The sequence below is a fragment of the Malaya genurostris genome, chromosome 2 (assembly GCF_030247185.1).
Source record: "Malaya genurostris strain Urasoe2022 chromosome 2, Malgen_1.1, whole genome shotgun sequence".
Taxonomy (NCBI): Eukaryota; Metazoa; Arthropoda; class Insecta; order Diptera; family Culicidae; genus Malaya; species Malaya genurostris.
In genome coordinates this window covers 310,072,760-310,096,294 of record NC_080571.1, presented here as the reverse complement: position 1 = coordinate 310,096,294, position 23,535 = coordinate 310,072,760, and the positions used below count along the sequence as shown (strand labels likewise).

The window sequence follows — 23,535 nt, the reverse complement described above, 5'->3', positions numbered from 1 at the left end:
ACTGACTCGCCAAGAAAACTCGCTTTTCCGACTGAGGAAACCTGAGTAGTGAACCAACTAATTGAATTGTTCCGAGTGCTGTCCGAGTGTGGCCGTCGCCGGGACGAATATCGGCCCCCGAAGGTCGACCGATGTGTAAGTCGAGGTTCAACTGTCTCGTGATAGTGCTTGGTTAGGTTAACGTTTCGTGATAAAGGGTGTCCACAAATTACGAGCAAGGTTTGGTAGTAAGTCAATTTAGGCAAGGTAGAACTAAAACGAGAACAAAAAGAAAATGCAAAATTTTATTCCAAGAGAGATATAAGGCATAGGTAAAGTTAATGAACATTGAAAAGTAACTAAAATATCCGGAAACAACTCGAATTATAAAGGGGCATAGTTGAAGTAGAAATAGAAGAAGAAGTAGCAGTAGAAGTAGAAGTAGAAGTAGAAGTAGAAGTAGAAGTAGAAGTAGAAGTAGAAGTAGAAGTAGAAGTAGAAGTAGAAGTAGAAGTAGAAGTAGAAGTAGAAGTAGAAGTAGAAGTAGAAGTAGAAGTAGAAGTAGAAGTAGAAGTAGAAGTAGAAGTAGAAGTAGAAGTAGAAGTAGAAGTAGAAGTAGAAGTAGAAGTAGAAGTAGAAGTAGAAGTAGAAGTAGAAGTAGAAGTAGAAGTAGAAGTAGAAGTAGAAGTAGAAGTAGAAGTAGAAGTAGAAGTAGAAGTAGAAGTAGAAGTAGAAGTAGAAGTAGAAGTAGAAGTAGAAGTAGAAGTAGAAGTAGAAGTAGAAGTAGAAGTAGAAGTAGAAGTAGAAGTAGAAGTAGAAGTAGAAGTAGAAGTAGAAGTAGAAGTAGAAGTAGAAGTAGAAGTAGAAGTAGAAGTAGAAGTAGAAGTAGAAGTAGAAGTAGAAGTAGAAGTAGAAGTAGAAGTAGAAGTAGAAGTAGAAGTAGAAGTAGAAGTAGAAGTAGAAGTAGAAGTAGAAGTAGAAGTAGAAGTAGAAGTAGAAGTAGAAGTAGAAGTAGAAGTAGAAGTAGAAGTAGAAGTAGAAGTAGAAGTAGAAGTAGAAGTAGAAGTAGAAGTAGAAGTAGAAGTAGAAGTAGAAGTAAAAGTAAAAGTAAAAGTAGAAGTAGAAGTAGAAGTAGAAGTAGAGGTAGAAGTAGAAGTAGAAATAGAAGTAGAAGTAGAAGTAGAAGTAGAAGTAGAAATAGAAGTAAAGGTGGAAGTAGAAGTAGAAGTAGAAGTAGAAGTAGAAGTAGAAGTAGAAGTAGAAGTAGAAGTAGAAGTAGAAGTAGAAGTAGAAGTAGAAGTAGAAGTAGAAGTAGAAGTAGAAGTAGAAGTAGAAGTAGAAGTAAAAGAACAATGTTAAAAGAAGTATAAACAAAAATGATATTTCACTGAACATCTATTCAAGAAAGAATCAATCAAAATACCTCGTAGAATTCCTAATGTTACGATCAAAGTCATGTATGTTACGTAGTTCGTCGATTGATCCCAAACTATTCAGTAGCGACGAATAGTAACAGGTCACTGTCTCCAACAGGAGTTTCGTCCAGATACATGGAAGCCTATATAAAATATGGGTGAGAGTTCATTGTATCGATTTCATCGGCCAGTAACAACCATTCACATGTGTTCCGTGAAGCCAATCAATGCGCTATGCTTGTAGCCATGGGCTGCTTGTTGTCGTGCACGGATTTCGATTTCGCATCCACGCATAGAAAGCATAAGTCTTACGTTATTCGATTAAGCTTTCCACACGGTGGATTCTTCGCTAGCGAAGAAGTGTCTAATCCACGTGTTTGCTGTGTTTGATGTTCAAAACGGCAACAGCGGTGATATTTCCCGACGATACCGTAAGCGCAGAAAGAATGTTAATCCTTCAAGTGACTCAATATCAATCTGCAGCTGTTAAAGCAGCACAATCGGTGAAAGTTAAATACCGTGAAATTCCTTCCTGTCGATATGGCCTTTCTTCGATGCATAGGATAGATAAAACATTATTCGATCAATCTAACAGATGACGCAGAAAAGCATAAGAGTAACAGTAGCAAATCAGGACCACCAGGATATAAAGATGATGTGAAGAGAGGCAGAAATAGAAAGAGATACAGGGAGGAGCCTGGATGAAGATGGTTTTGACGTTCTAAACGATTTCATTCGAGCGTATAATGCTAGCGATAATCACCTAATTTCAGTTTTGTAGACAACGTTCCTTTGTTTGGCATTGCATACATAATCCTATTTGCGTCTTTATTGACAAATCATTTCAACATCAAAGCAAAGCGGAACTGAGAATGTGTTTGAGAAAATGTCAACCTTTCATATGCCCATAGCAGAAAACATTCTCTAGAGAATGCATTGAAGTCCAACATAATTTGTTTATTAGCTAAGTATTATTTTTATTCAATAAATTATTTTTTGTTCATTTACAACTGCTTGTACTTCAAGATAGTTGAATTACAATGTGTATAACATGGTACCTTGGTCTAAAAATCTATTTGTTCAGAAACGATGTTCTATAACAAGTGGTCTAGTCACATCGTAGACGTCTGCTTAAACCCTTAACTTGTTGACGGAGAATTATGGCGTTTTCCATTAAAAACACAGGTGGCGTGGATTGCTCTGGTTTTGCACTTTCGAGCAGAAATCGCAATGAAACACCGTCAGAATGTTGCATTTCTGCTCGAAAGTGCAAAACCAGAGCAATCCACGCCACCAGTGTTTTTCAATGAAAAACGGCATTAGTTAATACTCACATGTATTTTTTTTATCGGTTGTCTTATCATTTAATCATTTGAAACTCAAAGTATTACGGAAAAGTGGGTAGCTTTTCTTGTTCGTTAAAGGTTGTCTCACGATCATAATCTAATATGTGTACAAATTCATGCAAGCTTAGTTCTAATGTGAATGATATTTACAGGTACAGAAGAACAAATAAATTAAACTATTCGACTGAAATGAAAATTAAATGAATTACGATAAAGGTCAATAAATGTACAAATACTGCGATTAGCTACGGTTAGTAGTTTTCGATTAATCTGTTCCATTCTAAGTAATACTGCTCGGGTTTCCTGTATGCGCTCATGTTTGGTCAAAATATTTTATTCAAACACTAATTAAAGTCACTTGGACGCATTCCGCCCGGCTCGTTTCTGTCAAGCATAAACAACACTGTCCATTCACTTCAGTTCGTATGGGCATTCACCGTTTTCATTTCTTACTAACTACACGAGCCGCTTATCCTAGCACCGGCCTTCGGTTTTCCATCTTCAGCATTCGACGCACGCGGGTGCAATTAAATTTTTATCTCACTTTAGATTCGCTGCCGTCCTGTCGATAGAGTCGGCCGGGTCCGATTAGCTTCTTCGATATACTGTTTCACAATTGTTGCGTAACTTGATAACTGCCTCGATTTCTCGGGTCCGAGCCAATCGAAGGAGGCGGGGAACCGGCACTGAACAATTTGTCCTCAATTGCAAACACTAATCCACTCCTCGATTTCGCAGTCATCGCACTCGACGTAGCAGCACCAGTGGAATTTGCAGTTGCAGCGATCCACTCGCTTCTCCCGGACCAGATTGTAGCCTCGACCGCAGCACATCGAGCCGCATCCTTCGCTGCCGCCACTGGTTCGGTTGCACCGGCGACCAACCGTTCCTAGAGGGAAATGGAAGTGGGAAAAGAAAATTAGGTTGAAACCAACAGAACCAGAAGTTGAAGTTCTAAATGAAATAAATACGGCCTACGTTCTGTGCTAGTTGTCATGTCAGTTCTTCAATTTAAAGTTTTTTCCCCTAAAACTGTTCATTTGAATCCCTTTACGAAGTTAGCCCATTTTCTTCCCCATCTTTCGTTCGGTAAAGACATTTCAGAATTATTGTATCTTATTGCCGCTTGTGTATCTATAATGATTGAGAGTTCATGGCACCACCCGATGCACGATTTTATAATTTAAGAACGGGGTAAAATAAATGATAAAACTAACTTACTTCCAACACAAATAGTATAACGTTGCGCTCGCTGTGGCATGTCGTTGAAAAATAAAGCTTGAATTTCGATAATAAATGCTACAGTTTAAAACAGCTCTAAATTTTGGTCTATGTATTTTATGAACTTGACTTCCGCACCGAGCATCCGAATCCATCCCAATTTCTACAATAAACGTTTATTTATACGAGTAGGGTAAACATCTAAATATGCTTTTTTTTGTTCGATTATCATCTTTGCTTTAGTCGAAAAATTCCTGGTCTGAGAGCCGAATGACCGTAAGGTTAAATTAACTATAATCGAAACAATACAAAAAAGACCAAAACCAATCGTCGATAAGTGAAACAGACGTTATAATGCAAAAGAACGGTAGAACCGAAAACTTTACAATATCACATTGCTTCTGCGATCGTTTCATCATATTTATAAAACCTTTTTTAATCCACCTAGTGGTGTAACAATGCCTTCCTCATATTCATTATATTTTCAGAAAAATCACTAGAAGATTCTGTCAAGATATTTTTTCAAACTTGAATAAAATCAAAAACCTTCTTTGGTAAAAACTACCATCAATTTTTCAATTTGTAAACAGTTATGTCACGTTACTATAGATTTAAATATGGCAATTCTGCACGCTATACAAAATTGAACAAAGCACGCTGTGTGCTAGGCGGTGGCGTTTCTTTTCTTTCGTACCATTGCGTACAAATTTTGCATAATTTTATATGACAGTTTGAAAGTTTGGATACTCATTGCCGTATAATTTCGGAACTGAAAGTCGGATCTAGTAGGCAAAGTCTTTTGAGACACTGAGAGCTTTAATTTGAACCATGATTTATGAAAATCGGTTCAACCGTTGCTGAGAATCAAGGTGAGTTCCGTTTTTGGAGCCCAAAGTAGATATAAATATCCACTAACTAACGAGGTCTGCACATCTAAATAAAATTAACTAGTAAATTTTATAAAAATTTCACCTCCTTTCGCCAACACTTTTGAGAAAATCCTCATGAAATTGAAGTCGGATCTGAATCAACTGTTCGGGGATTTTTTACAGAATTTCAAGACCTTTCAACCGATTTACAAACTAAGATGCAAATTAGTTTGTAAATCGGTTAAGAAATTTCCGAGAAAATTTAGTGTGCTCATAGATTTGCACATATTGCCTTGTGATTCCGTAAGCGGAAGTCGAGTAAAGATAAAATTCAATAGCGAACTAAGGGACCATAAGACGTTCATTTAAGTCTAAGTTTGTGAAAATCGGTCACGCCATCACTGAGAAAAGTGAGTGACATTTTTTTTCCATTTTTTGGTGCGTATCACCCTGGAGCCGGAAGTCGTATAGGGATAAAACTCAATAGTGATCTATGAGACCATAAGACCTTTCATTTGAATTTGAGTTTGTGAAAATCGGTTCAGCCATCTCTGAGAAAATCAGGTGACATTATAACAGCTTTCGGCGAAGCGGGCTTTGATGAAGTAATTCGCTCCCCCTTGCAATATATTACGATACAGTTTTTTTAAGCGAATTTGACGTGTAGGTTTCGATGCCCTTTGTAAGATATAGAAATACTGTTGAATGTTTGTATTTATAAGAGACTTCTAAAGTCTACTTTTGACACTTACTTTCGAAACATTTAGAAAAACATTTTAATTCTAATGATTTATACAAAGATATTAGGGCAAGATACTGGGCCGTATGAATAAAACGTAGCATGCTTGAATTTCGGTAGTAAATGCTACATGTGGATCACGTTCCTGTCAAAAACAGAGACTTTACTACACAACAACGTTCGAACATGTAGTATTTACTACAATTTTTCGGTAGGTAGCTCCAGAGGTTGCTACTCGTGTGTTTGCTGATGAAGTGAAGTAGAAAAATTAAAACCAAACCAAACGTGTTTTACTCTGTGGACTTTGTTTTTGAGAAGATACTACAAACAACAGACTTTACTACATTTTATTCATACGGCCCACTAAAAAGAGGGTAAGATAAAAATTCCTATTGTCGTTACCCTTCGAACGATGGAGCAGAAGAGGATGACTTAAAGGTAAGAATCAAATAGACTCTAACCGATCGTGGTTTATATGGTTGCTTCTGATGGAAGGTCTTTCAAGGTCATCTTAAGATTTGCTTAGTTGGCGAAGTAATTCCAAAGATCAAGATCTGTCTGATTGGCATTTTTTCGCTGTTTCTGCAATCTACCATCATCAATCCGTTTTTTTAGTACCGACTAGAAGGATATCAAAAATCGCCAGCATTTTGAACACTATTTTTCGACAGCTATTAAAAATGTCCGTTCAGCAAATATTCCCATTGACTGTTAGTTGAAAGTAGTTAAAAATCCGATGATTCCGTGTTCAACTTGTGAGCCAATCAATACAACTTCTCAAGTATTGGAATACGATGAAAATTGGGAAAGGGTATGACTTGGCCAGTAGAAGCAGAAATTGAAACTAAGAACTTCTTAGTTTCAATTTCTGCTTCTACTGATCAAGTTATACCCTTTCCCAATTTTCAACGTATTCTAATACTTGAGAAGTTGTATTAATTGGCTCAAAAATTGAACACGGAACAAAGCCTTAGAATATCATGAATGCACCATTATCAATGAGGAAATTCAAATGTAGAACAAAGCTAATGTAGAACAAAAACATTGCACCTCAGTGGCGTCATTCATCTCATATATTGTGACTCTCATTGATCCGAAAAGCTGAAAATTGATGCATTCTTTTCTAAATTTTGAATCGTTTTAACAGAAGTGCATTTCCCAAGAAGCAATTAAAACTGGTTGGATAATTGATTTCACATGTTTTGTAACTAATGTTTAAAACATTCATATTACGGTTCATGAAACCAATCTCAAAACCTGAAATGATTATGTTTTAAACCGGTTTTAATCTGACTATGCAATATGTTCATTTGAGCAGTTTCGGATACGGTTTTCACTTAACAAATATTACTGCTGTGAAACATATCAAACAAGAAACTTGTTGCATATCATACATACAAAGTGCGCTATTTTAATTACTCAAGCTAATGAAAAAGAGCTTATTAATTAGAATACAAGAACAATGTTTGCAATGTGACTTGGGTTCGCACTAAAACATCTTTGTTTCATTACTTCTTTGAACCTAAAGGAAAATATTGATTTCAAATAAGGTATGCGTACAGCAAAATCTAACCATGTTTTATTAGCCACATCTTTTTCATTTTTCAATATAAATTATGTAAAAAACACCACTAACGCAATGTCATATGTGTGTGAAACGTTTCGACAAACGGTTTGCTGACACTAAAGCATTGTTTTAATGAGAAGGAAATCAAAAGAACGACAAATGACTGTTATCATCCGAGAGTTTCGTCCAATTGAAAGAACTAAGAAATAATGAATGCCAGTGTAATGAAATTTTGAGTTGTCAATTATCTACACTCTTACCAGCCTCTACCTAATTTTAGGTCAAAACTTACCCGAAATCAACTAAAGTTCATCTCCCCAATTTTATGTAACGAGTTATGATCTCAAACTTTAGGTACATGTAAGTTTAGTCAAAGTGTTATACCATAACAAAGCATCATACCCATTTTTACGATCAAGTCAAAGTTTGAGTAGAATACGACCTAATTTTGGGTAGCTTATAGAAGAGCTCGACAGAGCTCGACAATGAGTGATTTCTCCCAAAAAATAGATAAAACTGATTTTCAGTGTATTTGTTTCGAAGGCTTTGACGTAGGACTACCTCTTTTTTTGCTATATAGGGATGCGATCTCAAAATACAAAAACTAAACCCGTACAAACAGTGGTCACGTTCTGAACATGTATAGCTCAACAAATTTTAAGCAGACTTTTGATATTGTTATACACAGTTCGAAAAGTTCTTGTTATTTTACATCTTATCAGATGCACATAAATAGAGCGTCATATTTCACACTAATTTATATTCAACAACATGTAAAATTGACCAGGAACGAAAATGAAGAATATTCTAATCGCTGGATATTCGATTTCGCTAAAAAAGTTTGTCCTGACTATGTTCCGGAACAGACGCGTCGCAACATCAAACAGAAACGAAACACCTTTTTCGATGGTAGAATTCTCATTTGCGCTCTTGTCGTGTAACAATAAATCTCCGGGGTTAGACAAAATCAAATTCAACATGTTGAAAAATTGGCCTGCTAAAAGGCGCTTATTGAATTTATTCAATAAGCTTCTTGAGGATAATATTGTCCCACATGACTGGAGACAAGTAAGAGTTATCGCCATTCAAAAACCAGGGAAACCAGCCTCCGATCACAATTCGTACCGGCCGATTGCCATGCTTTCCTGTATCCGGAAATTATTCGAAAAAATGATTCTGTTTCGTCTAGACAATTGGGTCGAGACTAATGGCTTACTTTCAGATACACAATTTGGCTTCCGCAGAGGCAAAGGAACGAACGATTGTCTTGCGTTGCTCTCAACCGAAATTCAAATGGCATTTGATCGTAAAGGACAAATGGCGTCAGTTTTTCTTGAGCTTGAGCGACCATCCCTGGTTGCTACTCCGTTACTGATTGGGATTAGCTGAAATTGTACAGGGAGTTTCTAGATGATCCGACCTGGGACTGGTAAATCATCCTTCAATGTACATCTTCTGGTAATCCCAGAATTAATTGATCAGTACCGGCGCCAGCCAGGCCCGAACGTAGATCGTCTAAGGAATGGGAAGGGATGTTAGTCCAACACTTGTTGTTACTTGAGGCCGTATATACTACTGCGCACTCCACAAGTGTCACGGGAGAAGGATATTTTTTAGTAAAAATTTCAGTATCGGTATTATTCGCGCGCGACTCAGTATGTTTCGGTTTCAAGATGCTCGGATGCACCCTAAACTCACTGACTTCCCGAGTGAACGTTTCAACAATAACCCGATATTTTTTTTTTTTTTTTTATTCAATAGTAACATGTTTGAAGGCACACTGCTTAAGCTCTTAGATGCCAAGGGCATTTTCTTATTTTAAATTAAAACTAACTTAAAACTAGGGTATTATCATTAGGGTAGTGGCGAATTCCGGTCGCAATGGTCGATTCTGCAAATTCAGTCTGCAGCTGGCGATCGGCAATGGTCGGTGGATTAAATATGGCATTAGTTTCTTCTAGATGACGATTATACGTTTCAATGGGTCCGCGGTCTAACCCGATATTGAAGTCCCGGGAAGTCTTAATTCACATCTCTTATTCGAGGAAACTGAAGAAAAATTTGCAATACTATCGCGTAAAAAATAAAAACTTAACAATTTTTTTTATAAATGAAATTACGTAAATAAACGAGTGAATAGGATTTAGACCAAATAGTTGATTCTTTGCATTAACAAATTCGAAACAGTTGTTATAAAATCATTTTAAATCACCAATTAAAGTTCAACAGATTTCACGCGCGTCTTGATTCTTCATTACTTCCACGTTTTTATTTTAATTATTCATTAAAATGATTAATTGGTTATATTGGTTGATCTGGGCAGCCGGCTACCGAGAAAAATATTAATTTATTGTTTGGATTATTAATATCAAGTGTTTTTTGCCTTTCTCATATAGAAAGGTTATGCAATCACTGTGAAAACCGACTTTTGAACCATTCGACTCAGTTCGTCGAATACGCAAAATGTCTGTGTGTGTGTATGTGTGTGTGTATGTGTGTGTGTATGTAACGTTTTTTTGCACTAACTTTTCTCAGAGATGGCTGAACCGATATTCACAAACTTAGGTTCACATGAAAGGTCTTGTGGTCCCATACAAAATTCCTGAATATTATTTGGATCCGACTTCCGGTTCGGGAGTTATGGGGTAAAATGTGCAAAAAAATGAAAATATGTGTTCTAATTTTTCTCATAGATGGCGCGACCGATTTTCACAAACTTATATTCAAATGAAAGGTCTTATGGTCCCATTTGTAATTCCTGATTTTCATGCGGATCCGACTTCTGGATCCGGAAATACAGGGTGAAGTGTGTTAAAAATTGTATACCATCACTGAAAATAAGGAAAAACCTTTAAAAAAATTCTAAATCGACCTCAAATCTTTTCCAATTGATAGTTTTTATCAGTAGACGGTCAAACAAACCGATTTCGGTTATTCTTTCAAGAATCGCAGAGAATTATTTTGAAGAATACCACAGTATTATATATGATAGTATGATTGATATGAGCAGAGATGGCATTTCACCAGAGTTATACACGCTAGAGTCAGATTTTTGCCACACCGAGGATGAAAAAATCGAAGCACCGCACAAAGAGGAAAGCGCACTTCTTCTCAGTGTCGAATAGACAGCATTTGAGTGTGTGCTTGTGGTTAAAGCAGCTGGCGCGAGTGAAACACATTCTCTTCGCATGAATCGCTCACACGCGCTCTCGTCTAAATACACCCAAGTGACCACTGGCGCGTGATTGTGAGCGAACACTTCTGTGAATTTCAATTAATAGAGAGTAGATCTGGCCTTGCTATGAAAAATTTGCAAGGAAAACCGAAAATTTTACGATAAATTGTTTTATTTTGCTGATTTTGCGTGTCCACGCTTCATCTACGAAAACCATACAGCAGAGTGCTCACCGGCGTGTACACCTCTGTGAAAGTATCTGCATCCTCCTCAGAGAATTTATTAGCTAATGCTCTAGCACTTTGGTGCGATTCAGTGGAAGAGGTAAAAGGAAATAAACAAACGCACTCATGATGCGTGCACACTTACACAACAGTGGTGTATAAATGTGAAAGAGAAGAGCTCTCGTTGAAGTTGTCGGTGCGAGGGGAGAAATTTTGCTTGCTCTTCGTCACACAGAGGAGATAGACATCTCTGGATATGAGAAAGGCATCATTACAGCACTAGGTGGATTAAAACGGGTTTTGCCTTTCTCATATAGAAAGGTTATGCAATCACTGTGAAAACCGACTTTTGAACCGAGGCCCGGAGGGCCGAGTGTCATATACCATTCGACTCAGTTCGTCGAGTACGCAAAATGTCTGTGTGTGTGTGTATGTGTGTGTGTGTGTGTATGTGCGTATGTGTGTATGTAACGTTTTTTTGCACTAACTTTTCTCGGAGATGGCTGAACCGATTTTCACAAACTTAGATTCAAATGAAAGGTCTTGTGGTCCCATACAAAATTCCTGAATATTATTTGGATCCGACTTCCGGTTCCGGAATTATGGGGTAAAATGTGCAAAAAATTATGAAAATAAGTGCACTAACTTTTCTCAGAGTTGGCTGAATCGATTTTCACAAACTTAGATTCAAATGAAAGGTCTTGAGGTCCCATACAAAATTCCTGAATATTATTTGGATCCGACTTCCGGTTCGAGAGGTATGGGGTTTAACTTATGTGTTTTAACTTATCTCATAGATGGCGCGACCGATTTTCACAAACTTAGGTTCAAATGAAAGGTCCTGTGGTCCCATACGTTATTCCTGAATTTCATGCGGATCCGACTTCCGGATCCGGAAATATAGGGTAAAGTGTGTTAAAAATTGTACACCATCACTGAAAAGGGGAAAAAACCTTGAAAAATTTTCTAAATCGACCTCAAATCTTTTCCAATTTGATGGTTTTTATCAGTAGACGGCGAAACAAACCGATTTCGGTTATTCTTTTAAGAATCGAAGAAATTTTTTTTTTGCCTTTCTCATATAGAAAGGTTATGCAATCACTGTGAAAACCGACGTTTGAACCGAGGCCCGGAGGGCCGAGTGTCATATACCATTCGACTCAGTTCGTCGAATACGCAAAATGTCTGTGTGTGTATGTGTGTGTGTGTGTTTGTGTGTTTGTATGTGCGTATGTGTGTATGTAATGTTTATTGCACTAACTTTATGGGGTAAAATGTGCAAAAAAAATGAAAATATGTGTTCTAACTTTTCTCATAGATGGTGCGACCGATTTTCACAAACTTAGGTTCAAATGAAAGGTCCTATGGTTCCATACGTAATTCCTTAATTTAAAAAAAAAGAGCGACAAACCGTAAAAAGTTTTCTAAATCGACCTCAAATCTTTTCCAATTGACATTTTTTATCAGTTGACGGTCAAACAAATCTATTTCGATTATTCTTTTAAGAATCGAAGAAAAATATTTTGAAGAATACCACAGTATTATATATGATAGTTTCATTGATATGAGAAAGGCATCATTACACCACTAGGTGGATTAAAACAGGTTTTTACTATGTATTCAACAACGGATATATGTTATCTCTGTTATTAACTTTTCAATATCAACGGATCTGCGCAATAGTTGACTTTTATCACTCAATCTACAATCCTGAAAGACAATCAATAACATGGAAGAAAAAAAACAAATAAAACCTTTTTCCGAAGCTAGACAGAAATTGATAGGTTGAATGAAGAGATAATTTAGTAAAATAGAGTAATCAGCAGTGAAACGTTGAAAATATCTGATAACTGAAAGGGTTCCTGCTTCCATGTCGTAAAAGGCGAAAATTGCAGCGTTGTGTCTATTATAGGACCCAAAGCTGCCGATCTCCAAGGACCATTGCAAGATACCCTCGACAACTTGTCGACATGGGCTCTTCAAATGGGTATCGAGTTCTCTACGGATAAAACTGAGCTGGTTGTATTTTCAAGGAAGCGAGAACCAACACAACTACAGCTTCAACTAGGGGGTGAAAACATAGCTCAGGTCTTCACACTCAAATATCTCGGGGTCTGGTTCGACTCCAAAGGCACCTGGGGATGTCACATTAGGTATCTGAAACAAAAATGCCAGCAGAGAATCAATTTTCTTCGCACAATAACCGGAACTTGGTGGGGTGCCCACCCAGGAGACTCAGGCTTTACCAAACAACGATATTGTCCGTAATGGAATATGGATGCTTCTGTTTCCGATCTGCGGCGAACACCCATTTCATTAAACTGGAAAGAATTGGGTTGCATGCAATCCACTCATACGATGAGCCTCGAAGTGCTGGCGGGCGTCTTACCATTGAAAAATCGATTCTGGGATTCTCATATCGATTGCTAATCCGATGCGATATCTTGAATCCGATGGTGATTGAAAACTTCGAAAGGCTTGTCGAGCTCAATTCTCAGACCCGTTTTATGTCCTTGTATTTTGATCACATGGCTCAGAACATTAATCCTTCTTCGTTTGTTTCCAACCGTGCTCATTTCTCGGATACTTCTGATTCTACTGTGTTTTTCGACACATCCATGAGAGAAGAGATTTGTGGAATTCCGGATCACCATGCGGGCCACCCGCCGGGCCTTCGTAGCCTGGGGGTGTTTCCCGCGGACCCACACGGTCCGAAGGATGCGGCCAACATGGATATTCACCAACGCCATATGGAAGACCCTCATGCAATATTCAATTCACCGGCCACTGCCGATCGCCAGCTGAAAGCTGAATTCTCGAGAACCTGCTACTCCGATACTACATTACATAATGATACTATTTTAGTTTTAAGTTAGTCGTAATTAAGATTAGTAAATACCCTTGGCATCTTAGAGCTTAAGCAGTGTGCCAAAAAATTATATTATAATATTGAATAAAAAAAAAACCTGTAAAATTGTATGATTTGAAAATTACATGGCTTTAAAAAGAATGGAATAAAATCAAAAGATCGACGGCAACAACGCTACTTGAACCGAAAAACATTAGACCACAAAGCACACCAGATAGTCGACTGAGCCACAGAAGCACATATCTGCTTGGCTGGTAAATCGTGCATATAAACTCATACAGTCTCACTTGCTAGCCAAAGTGCAAATTATACTCGGAGCCAGTAAATTTCTATGCGAATGGAATATTGCGTCATTTGAGAAGTTAAGTAGTTTTGAACTTTATCGTATGTAGAATTATGTCACCTGTAAAATTCAGAATTTCTTTCTGTGTACCTACTGCTTGAAAATATATCTACGCATCGATTTGAGTTGAAAAAATAATATGTTTTAGTTTATTGGTGGTTGAAAATTCAATTAATAACGAGCAATGTCTAATTTATCCTATTTTACAAGCCATTACCCTGATTTTCCCTAACAGAGACGATAGTTTCGTATAAAAAAGCTTTCGATTTTCATAGCGATTCCACTCTTTAATGAGAACATCGCTCCCACAGAACTAAATAAGAATCAATATCGAACCAACTTACAATCGGTGAGGTTCGATAATGCCATAGAGAAGATTGCTATGCACTCAGCTACCGAAACGTTTGTTGATTTCTTTCGTACGCCGTTCGATTCCCGATTCTCATCAAAATACTGCTGATTATTTGCAATCGAGAAAAACGCAGAATCACAGAGAGCTTTCATTATGTATTTGAAAACAAATTAAGTAGTGCTAAACTGTGAGTTTCGATTTAGCTAGATTTTGCTGTGCGCACACCGTAAAACGCAATCCCTTAAATGTAGGCCGAGAATTAAGAAGCAAGCTGAAAGCAGGACCAATGTGATGACCATTGGTTCAATTGCCCTATACTGGAAAACAACGACAAAAAAGTCTAACTCCTTACCTGGAATATCCGAAATCTGGTCCCGTTCGCAAAAGTTGGGCGATCTTTGGTAGTAGAACAAAGCATTCTCCATCTTGCGATTGGTTCGATTGATCGGAACCAGCAAATGAGGCTTGTCCTTGGTACGCCGTGGTGGTCGTATATTGTGGGTATGTTTTCGCTTCTTTGGTTTGTGATACACGATCATTGGTGGTCCATTTCCTAGATTGGACTGATCCACGAGAATCGCCCTGCGGTACTGCTGCTTGAGAACCTTTCCGACGATTCGAAAATCCGGAGCCGACTTCCAGCAAGTCTTTAGCTGGCAACTGCCGGACATTCCATGACACTTACAACGAACCTGCATATTGTTGGAGACAGCCTGGGAAAAATATAAGCAGCATTGAGAATCAAATTAAACGAGGTGACTGGGTACGTGTACTCACCCGTCGTCCAGCATGATTGTTGTGTAGATTAATCTGTGATTGAATATCACCACCCTTTTCCCTTGTATCCAAAAACAGTTCAGAAAATTCCGCACCGAACGCCATGTTGTGAGAACACCCACCCCACTTCCAACGACTGGCCTGCTTAGTTTTCAGCTTCTTGAAACTGTCATCTACCAGCACACTGTTCTCGTTGATTGCGTCCAGAAACCGCAGCTTCTCCTTCTCCAAGCTTTCCCGCAGTGATTTGGTCATCCCCTTCCGGTTCACGGCTGGATCACAACCACAGGAAATTAATCGACCCTGAGCGCAGGCTCGTGCCACACTGTGGGTTACTCCGGCCGCGGCGATCGCGTACGCAAAGGCACTCTCACGGTAGCCTGGAATAAAATCAAACGGTAACGGTAATGTCAGAAACGTGTCCTCAATTATGGCTCCTACTATCCTCGGAGGTCTGGTGTTGAATCCATTCGAGTGATGGTTAATTAAATAATTTATTTACAGGATTATTTATTGGAAGTTTGTTTGTGGTCACGATCCGAATCGGCACACAATGATCCCCGCTGGAAATGAAATGACGACAGCAAAGAAAAATCGATGAATATTATTTGCTTTTCCAGCAGCAGCATTTTAAGACCTCTCTCGCTTGTGATTCGCGTCAGCCTACCCAAGGTGGAGGTGATCTACGACCGATCAGATCCCACAACTTTTGCTGCCGGTGCCCGTGTCTGCCAAGTGTCGTCAAATGCCGGCTGTCACGGTCCGTTTAGCAGTTCGCCTGGAACTGGCTGGCCTTCCTGCCTGCCTGTCTGCCTTCCGGGGGGACGGGATACGAACTGCGGATGCGGCAATCGGGAAGAGAGTCCCGATCGTGATGCAGCATCAGACAACCAGATCGCTTCAGCCGGGACCCCAAGAAATGCATTCGAACCGAGCGGAAAACAATCAACCAATAAATTTTGTTGCATTTGTATGGAAATTAAATTGAAAACTTCTCGGTTGGTGCATGGTGATTTTTGAATTATTTATTACAGTTGCTGCCGTTGTGAGCTGCGGTTGATAAGATTGCTGCAACCATCGACTGTCAGCGATTCCCAAGCACTTTATTTGTTTCGATGTTCCTCACTGTTTATCTTGTTTCGGTTTTATCGATAAACCTCTTGTTTGCGATATTTTTCGAACCTGTTCTTCGGGAATTATGTAAATTGTAAGAGCAAATACGATTGTTACAGAAAGAAATTTGGCGGAAGCCGTAATAAATTTTTCGAAATAAAATTTTCGTTATTATGGAATTTGAATATACAGATTCTTAGTATGCAATCGTTTCATAAAATCTAATACAATAACAATTTTCGATCAAATGTTTCATAGTTTGATTACAAAAAAGTTGCTAATTTCATCATTCCAACAACACAATATTGAATGTTTCTTGCACGTAAATTTGTGTGAATTGCGACGTTCCGTTTAATGTGCCTCTTCTAAGATGTACAATTTTAAAGTTTTGGCGATGTGTGTACTACAACATACAAGGCCCGGAACGATTCTGTGAATTTCTATAACGGCTCTAGTCAAGAACGTCGTCGTGGATAAAAAAAACTCTACCTCACCAGCCTTACAGTTCAGACCAGGCTCCATCCGACTATCACTTATTCGTGCATCCAAAATAAGCTAATAAGCAAATAAATGTTCGTTTAGTTTTCAGATTCCACATTACTTTTGTCTACGTAGAATGAAATATTACTAATATTTTACAACTTTGACATATTTTATTGCAGCTATATAGTAGCTCTTTTGATTGAAAAGGTGTCAACAATGGACAATGACATTAATAAATGTTTATCACTTCAATACAATAGTTGCAACAATCACGATCAAAGGCACTTATCGGCGTTCTTCACGTACGATAGTCTATTTAATGTTAATCGATAGTGAGTAAATTGTATCTCGTGCATGGCTCACGAGAAGTAATAAAACTTCCCTAGACACGCCCGATGTGACCTTACAAAGCTCATAAATCGAATTCTTTCAAGAAAAGTCACATGGTTCTCGGTCTCGGCCAACTGTACCTCGAACGTTCATCAGATCAAACCAAACCTGATAGGAGAGGGCAGTGCAGTCGAATTATCCAAGCCTTGTGGCAAGTTGACTTCCATCACGCGCTGTCAACGTAAAATGTGAGGGCTTCTTCCTACCAGATTCCAACTTGCAAACCCTTCCGACATTCAACCAGACAGTTCCAATTGTGTCGTTTATTTATGTTCACTTATTTTGCACTGTACACAGAGCAACTTTTATTTACTACCAACAGCGGCTATATGTAAAATGGGTGGAATAATGATCGAAGTTTTCTCGATGGAATATGCCAGTAACGAAAACTGGCATGAACAGTTAATCTCAATCTTAGATCTGACTACTAATAAACGGCTTGAATCAAAACAGTAATAACCAAGATTAAGAAATTACAAAAATGTGAATCATTCGCAACAGAAATCTGAATCATTAAAGCCTATCTATATGGGAGATAATTTCGATAAACATTTCTTGTAGCTCTGCCTCCATAATTTTCAACACTCATATCACTTCGTTCCACGTCAGAAGTGGCACCGCAAGTTTGTAATTCCTGGGGCTTTCTCGCTGCTATTTATTTTATTTAATAACTTACTGAAGTGAACAAGATCATTATCGTTAATCGAGCTAATCAAATCGTGCAATGCGCACATTCCGAGGCTCCGCTAGCTCCGATCGGAGTGAACCTGCCCGGTAAGGATAAGCGTAAGGAATGAAGCGCAATATTAAATTAAATTGAATTTAATTTGAGACATTACTTAAATTGCGCCCTGGCTGCAAGTTATTTTCCATCTAAGATAATTCACGAATGAGTAGCGGTGCTGCTTTCCGCCCCGATATTACAGTTTAAGCGGAGAAATGTGGGCAATCGATCAAATCTCCCACTCTGTTCAACTAGCCTCAGGTGCAAAGTAGACCACAGTTCATTGCTTTGCGCACGCCAGCCAACGTTGGATGTTGAAAGGGATTGGGGTTTCAGGCAATGCCAGTTCGGTACCGTGAAGTGCCGATGTTGAATTAGTGGAAGATGCTCATTGAATTCAGTATCTATTGCTAACTGGTCGAATGCAATTCTGAAACTCCCAAAGCTGAGCATTCGAATCTTAAGCTGCAGTGTTTCCTTTCTTCAACATGAGAATATAGAATTGCTGTAAAGATTGACTTTTCTCTAGCTAACTTTTATTATATACCACTCGACTCAGTTCAACGAGATAGGAAAATCTCTGTGCATGTATCTATGTGTGCACGTTTCCTTTGATCATTAATTAAATCTTCTCCCGCACCAAAACCCGACAAATATTTTATTGAAAACCCGAACCCAACCCCGGGTTCAAATAACCGAAACCCGATCATCTCTAGTAGTGAGCACAATTCGTCCGCGTCTCTTACCATTATTCTTAATATGAAGATGTCAGCAATGTTGTCATTAAAAATAGTACAATGTAATAATGGGTATAATTTCATTGGTTTCATATTCAGTTGCAAACATAAATTTTGTCATCATTTTCTGTTCAATAAAATATTTTATATTATATGAACATAACGAAAGTGATAGCATTATAAGTGAGCATGTATCCATTGGGAAACGGTAAACGAGGTCCCCTATTTTTCTACTAAACAACCGGTATTTAAGCTTGGTGTGGTGTCGTAAGACCAACAAGGGATCTTTTAACGTCATTCGAAAGAAATTTGAATTGGCATTATCTGAATGTTATTTGTGATCTTCAAATGTTCAAATATGAATTTTCTTTGGTTCAAATGTCTTAGTACCCTTGGTTGTATTATATACTATCAGTTTAAATAGCTGATCTAACTGTGAAAATTATATTAAAACACGTCCTAAAGAGCATAATTGCATAGTGTCAAATCTAACACAGTATTTTTGTTGCCAGGGAATGGGTAATTTTTGAAAATGGAACGAGAATATGCGATTTCAGTTGTGGTGATTTGTTCTCAGAACACATCTTTTCAATAAAAGAAAGAACAAAAAAAACTACAAGGATCAGCTTCATGGGGTTGTTCGAGCCATTGATGTGGAACAAGGCAACCAAAATTTCTATTGATCGACATTTTCAATCAATCGTCACACTTTTGAATCCGCAACTGCACGAGAATCTGCTTAGATTGATCTTTATTAGGAACCAACACCAAACACGCGAACCCAAAATATAGACTCTATTTGTTTTGTAGCCGACATGATTACATCAATATCCCAAATATGCAATTATATTTTTGTACATAATTGCGATACGGATTTCGATATTAAGCTTCTCTTCTCCAAGCTTGTGTTCAAGTTTTGTATGCAAGCAGATTTTTTATAGCGTTAAGTTTCTCTACCATTCTGCGATTTCGGTTGAAGCGATAAACTTTTGCTCATTATTAATCGAGTTCATCTTATTAAATATAAATTAGGAATTAATCTTAAGCACTCAAAATTGACCTTGGGGTAGTTGCAAATTTCTCAGACGAAACGGCATAACATGGAATTTCATCCGAGCTTGCATGACACAAGCAAACCAATTAAATCGTTTATGGCCCTTTTGGTCATGCTGTCTAGCAACAACCTACCTCTAGCATGCTACGCGTAGGACTATAGCTATAATTTCGCTTCTATTTCGCTTTTGCATCGTTTGACCAATCAGAGCGATGCTCTCTCTTTGATACATCGCTTACTCCTTCAAAACCGTCGTCTATGGCAGGGAAATCCGATATGCGGAGATTTTTAGCAGACAAAATAGGAGACTACTCGCTACTAATCAAAATTCCAATCATTTATAATTGAAAATACGTGACTTGATACATTCAAATCGAATCTTAGAAATATTTTCAATCAAATAATGAAATAATATCAATAATTGATACAAAAACAAAACTGAGCTGTAAGTGTTTAAAACCTGACTACATTTCTACTTGTATTTTTTTCTTAAGTTTCTGATTTGAACCCCTATATAGAAAATAAAGATGTGGTTCACATCAAAATCATGCTCAAATTGTGTTTGAATTTATAAATCTAACTTTGTCAGATTGAAAGAAAAACAATGTAAAAAGCTAGTTCGTATTAGCAACAGACTGGTCGTATTAAAAATACCAATTTGGAAAAATTCAGCATACCTCGATTATCGATCTGAACGAAATTTACTGAGGCAACTAACTAAAAAACCTGTTTTAACCCACCTAGTGGTGTAATGATGTCTTTCTCATATTTTTAATTTTCTCCTATATGTTACAGCAAAAATTGCTCAAAATACTACAATTTGAAATAGTTGAGAAAAAAGTTTTGAAGATTTCTGTTTCATAATAGTACTACATTGATATACTACATTTGAATTATGAAAACTGCCCTTGGCCATAAATCAAATAAACATAGATTTCCCAGTGTAATAGTAATGTAGTTGAGCAACCCATGACAGCAAAAGCACCGTCTGGTGGAGAATGGGTGCGTAAATGCTTCTAAAATGCATGCATAAAGTTGCCTGCGCATTCAACACAACCACAGTAGCTAATGGAATAAAGTACACCCGTTTCTCACTAGAGGCATAAATCAAATAAACATAGATCTCCGACTGTAGGGTGACACTAACAGCACCTCTAGTGAGAAACGGGTGTACTTTTTTCCATTAGCTACTGTGGTTTTGTTAAATGCGCAGGCAACTTTATGCATGCATTTTAGGAGCATTTACGCACCCATTCTCCACCAGACGGTGCTTTTGCTGTCACGGGTTGCTCAACTACATTAGTATTACACTGGGAAATCTATGTTTATTTGATTTATGCTAGAGGTGCTGTTAGTGTCACCGTATAGTGAGAAATCTATGTTTATTTGATTTATGCCTTGGCATCATAAAGCTGTCCGCATAGGTGCTTTAATAAATGCATCTTTGAAAAAAATACATTTGAATTATTAGATCATGTTCAAGAGTGTTCTAGTTCTAGATGCATAATATATGCCATTTTTAAAATTTGAATCTAGAAATTAAAACAAAAAAAAAAACTGACAGCACCAGCAGCGTTTTATCTGTGTTTCAAATATAGAAAAAAATAGAACGGCAGCGTATACCAGTTTCAAATTTGACAGTAGAGCAGTTCAAATTAATAACACTAAAACGGCTTGCAGGGGATACGTTTGTTTCAGTTTCAGTTATATTATAGACCACCCAAATAAATTTTGCAGCTGCTGAATTTGCTCTTAAGTTAGTGAAAATCTATTCAATCATATGTGAAAAATTACAAGGTTGTGTACGAGGCACGACCGATAATGACATAAAAAATGCACTTACGTTACTAATATATAATCGTCAATCGCGTTCTAGAAGTGTTTATTCCGTTCGTAGAGATTTCTGTTCACGACCAGCGCAATCGCAACCTAATCTAGTGTTCATCGAGAAATCATATAATTCCATCTTCAAATCACGGTAATTCTGAGCTTACTCTAAGCTCACATGCAAGTGGTTTTTTGGCATACAACGCCGCACTGCACACATTTTAAATGTGATAAGTCCATCAACAAATTACCGGGACACAAGCGCATCAAATTTGGTTCAAAAAATCTTTCGCCGATAGTTCAGAATTGGCCTGCTAGTTCACGTAGAATCATCAGTTTCAATATATTCAAGCGAACACGGTGTGCAGCAGATGGAAACAAAAAGCAAGCATCCAGCGAGCGACAAGCATCTGTTTCGTTGGCAGCTGGCTGCGAATCGAAGTTGAAATTGTAAGATGGCATATATTTATTGATTCCCTTTTGTGCGAACGTTCATGCGATGCAGATGAGAACGATCGAAACTGTCGACCGTGCACGAAAAATCAATAGAATGACAACATTTTTGTCAGTTGGGATTGGTGGATGAAAACATAGGTCGATTCTAGCCATTTTTTCGATAGTATGCTATTGAAATACTGAAACAACGTTGCCATACATGTTTAAGTTAAAAGTTTCCGATTAGATTGGTTGTTAAATTATATCAATTTATTCTTAACAAATAACTGAGTTATTACGTTCAAAATTATGACAGAAAAAGGTTACGCGGCTATTTTTGAAACTGTTAATTGACACCCGGCCCCGTATAGTGAAGAGTAAGGCATGTTTAATACCAAAAGTGAAGTAAGCTTAATTTTTAATTGCGGTGTTTTCATGGCATCTTAAGAGCTTTCAATTGAATATATGGTGGTGAAAATCGGTTCAGCCATATCTGAGAAAAGTGAGTGATATAATTTTCACATATTTTGGTGCATATCATCCTATAATTCCGAAACCGGAATTCAAATGAAATTCTGGATCTTTATATGGAATCATAAGACCTTTCATTCGAATCTAAGTTTGTAGGTTACATTATTTTCACATTTTGGTGCATATCACACTGTAATTCCGGAACCGTAAGTCGTATTCAAATAAAATGCATAAACTTTGTATGAAGCAATAAAGCCTTTCATTTGAATCTGAGTTCGAGAAAATCGGTTCAGCCATCTTCGAGAAAATAGAGTGACAATATTTGTCACATACAGACATTTGATTAATTCCTTGAGCTGAATCGAATGGTAAATGACATTCGGTCATCCGGGCTCCGGTTCAAAAGTTGGTTTTCACAGTGATTGTATAGCCTTTCGATATGAGAAAAGCAAAACCTTTTGCTTACAAAGTAGTTTTTTTAAATGTATTCATTTTATAGTTGATTATTCAAAGTGAAGAGTTTTGCCTTTCTCATACAGAAAGGTTATGCAATCACTGTGAAAACCGACTTTTGAACCGAGACACTAGTTCATCGAGATCACTAAATGGCTGTGTGTGTATGTGTGTGTATGTGTGTATGTGACAAATAATGTCACTCAATTTTCTCAGAGACAGCTTCACAAACTTAGATTCAAACCAAAGGTCTCATGGCTTCATACAATTTTCTTCTTAGGTTGTGAAAATCGATTAAGAAATTTCCGAGAAAATTGAGTGGTCATTTTTAATAAATTTGCACATATTTCATTGTGATTCCGGAACCGGAAGTCGGATCCAAATGAAATATGTGCAAATTTATTAAAAATGCCCACTCAATTTTCTCGGAAATTTCTTAATCGATTTTCACAACCTAAGAAGCAAGTAAAAGTTCTTAAGATTCTATAAAAAGTCCCGAAAAGTTGATTCAGATCCGACTTCCGGTTCCGGTATTACAGTGCGATTAGTGAAAATTTTCAATTTCATGAGTATTTTTTCACAAGCGATGGCGAAATGAGGTGCACATTTTTATAAAACTTACTGCTAAATTATTCTAGTTGGCAGACCTTGTTAGTTAGAGAATATATAAAACTACTTTGAGACTACTAGTCTCCGGTTTCCGCTTCCGAAAGCACCGATAATGATGAATAATCCCAAAAAATGATAATGATGAAAATCCCAAAAAATGTAACTCACTTCTATTTCTCAGCAACGGTTAAACCGATTTTCACGAATCATGATTCAAATTAAAGCTCTCATTGTCTTTACATATGCGGTGCCATTTCATCCTAGGTGCTAGGTAACATAACCGTTTTTATTAGTTTTACGTTTCGTCTTTGACTCATCAGTGCCAAATCAAATTGAACTGCCGAGTTTAGCACTAAGCAGTTC

General features: G+C 37.6%; 1 protein-coding gene across 8 annotated transcripts in view; it reads right to left on the bottom strand.

Moving 5' to 3' along the window:
- Positions 1-2,713: 2,713 nt before the first annotated feature.
- Positions 2,714-23,535, bottom strand: part of LOC131431083 (protein Wnt-10a) — a 64,128-nt gene continuing 43,306 nt past the window's right edge. For all 8 annotated transcript variants that reach the window (XM_058596562.1, XM_058596563.1, XM_058596559.1 and 5 more), the window contains exons 4-6: positions 14,877-15,256; positions 14,452-14,812; positions 2,714-3,629 (exon numbers count right to left, since the gene is read on the bottom strand). In XM_058596562.1, coding sequence (XP_058452545.1) covers positions 3,442-3,629; positions 14,452-14,812; positions 14,877-15,256 — 929 coding nt within the window. In that variant the 3' untranslated portion in view covers positions 2,714-3,441. The remainder of the gene's footprint in view (positions 3,630-14,451; positions 14,813-14,876; positions 15,257-23,535) is intronic.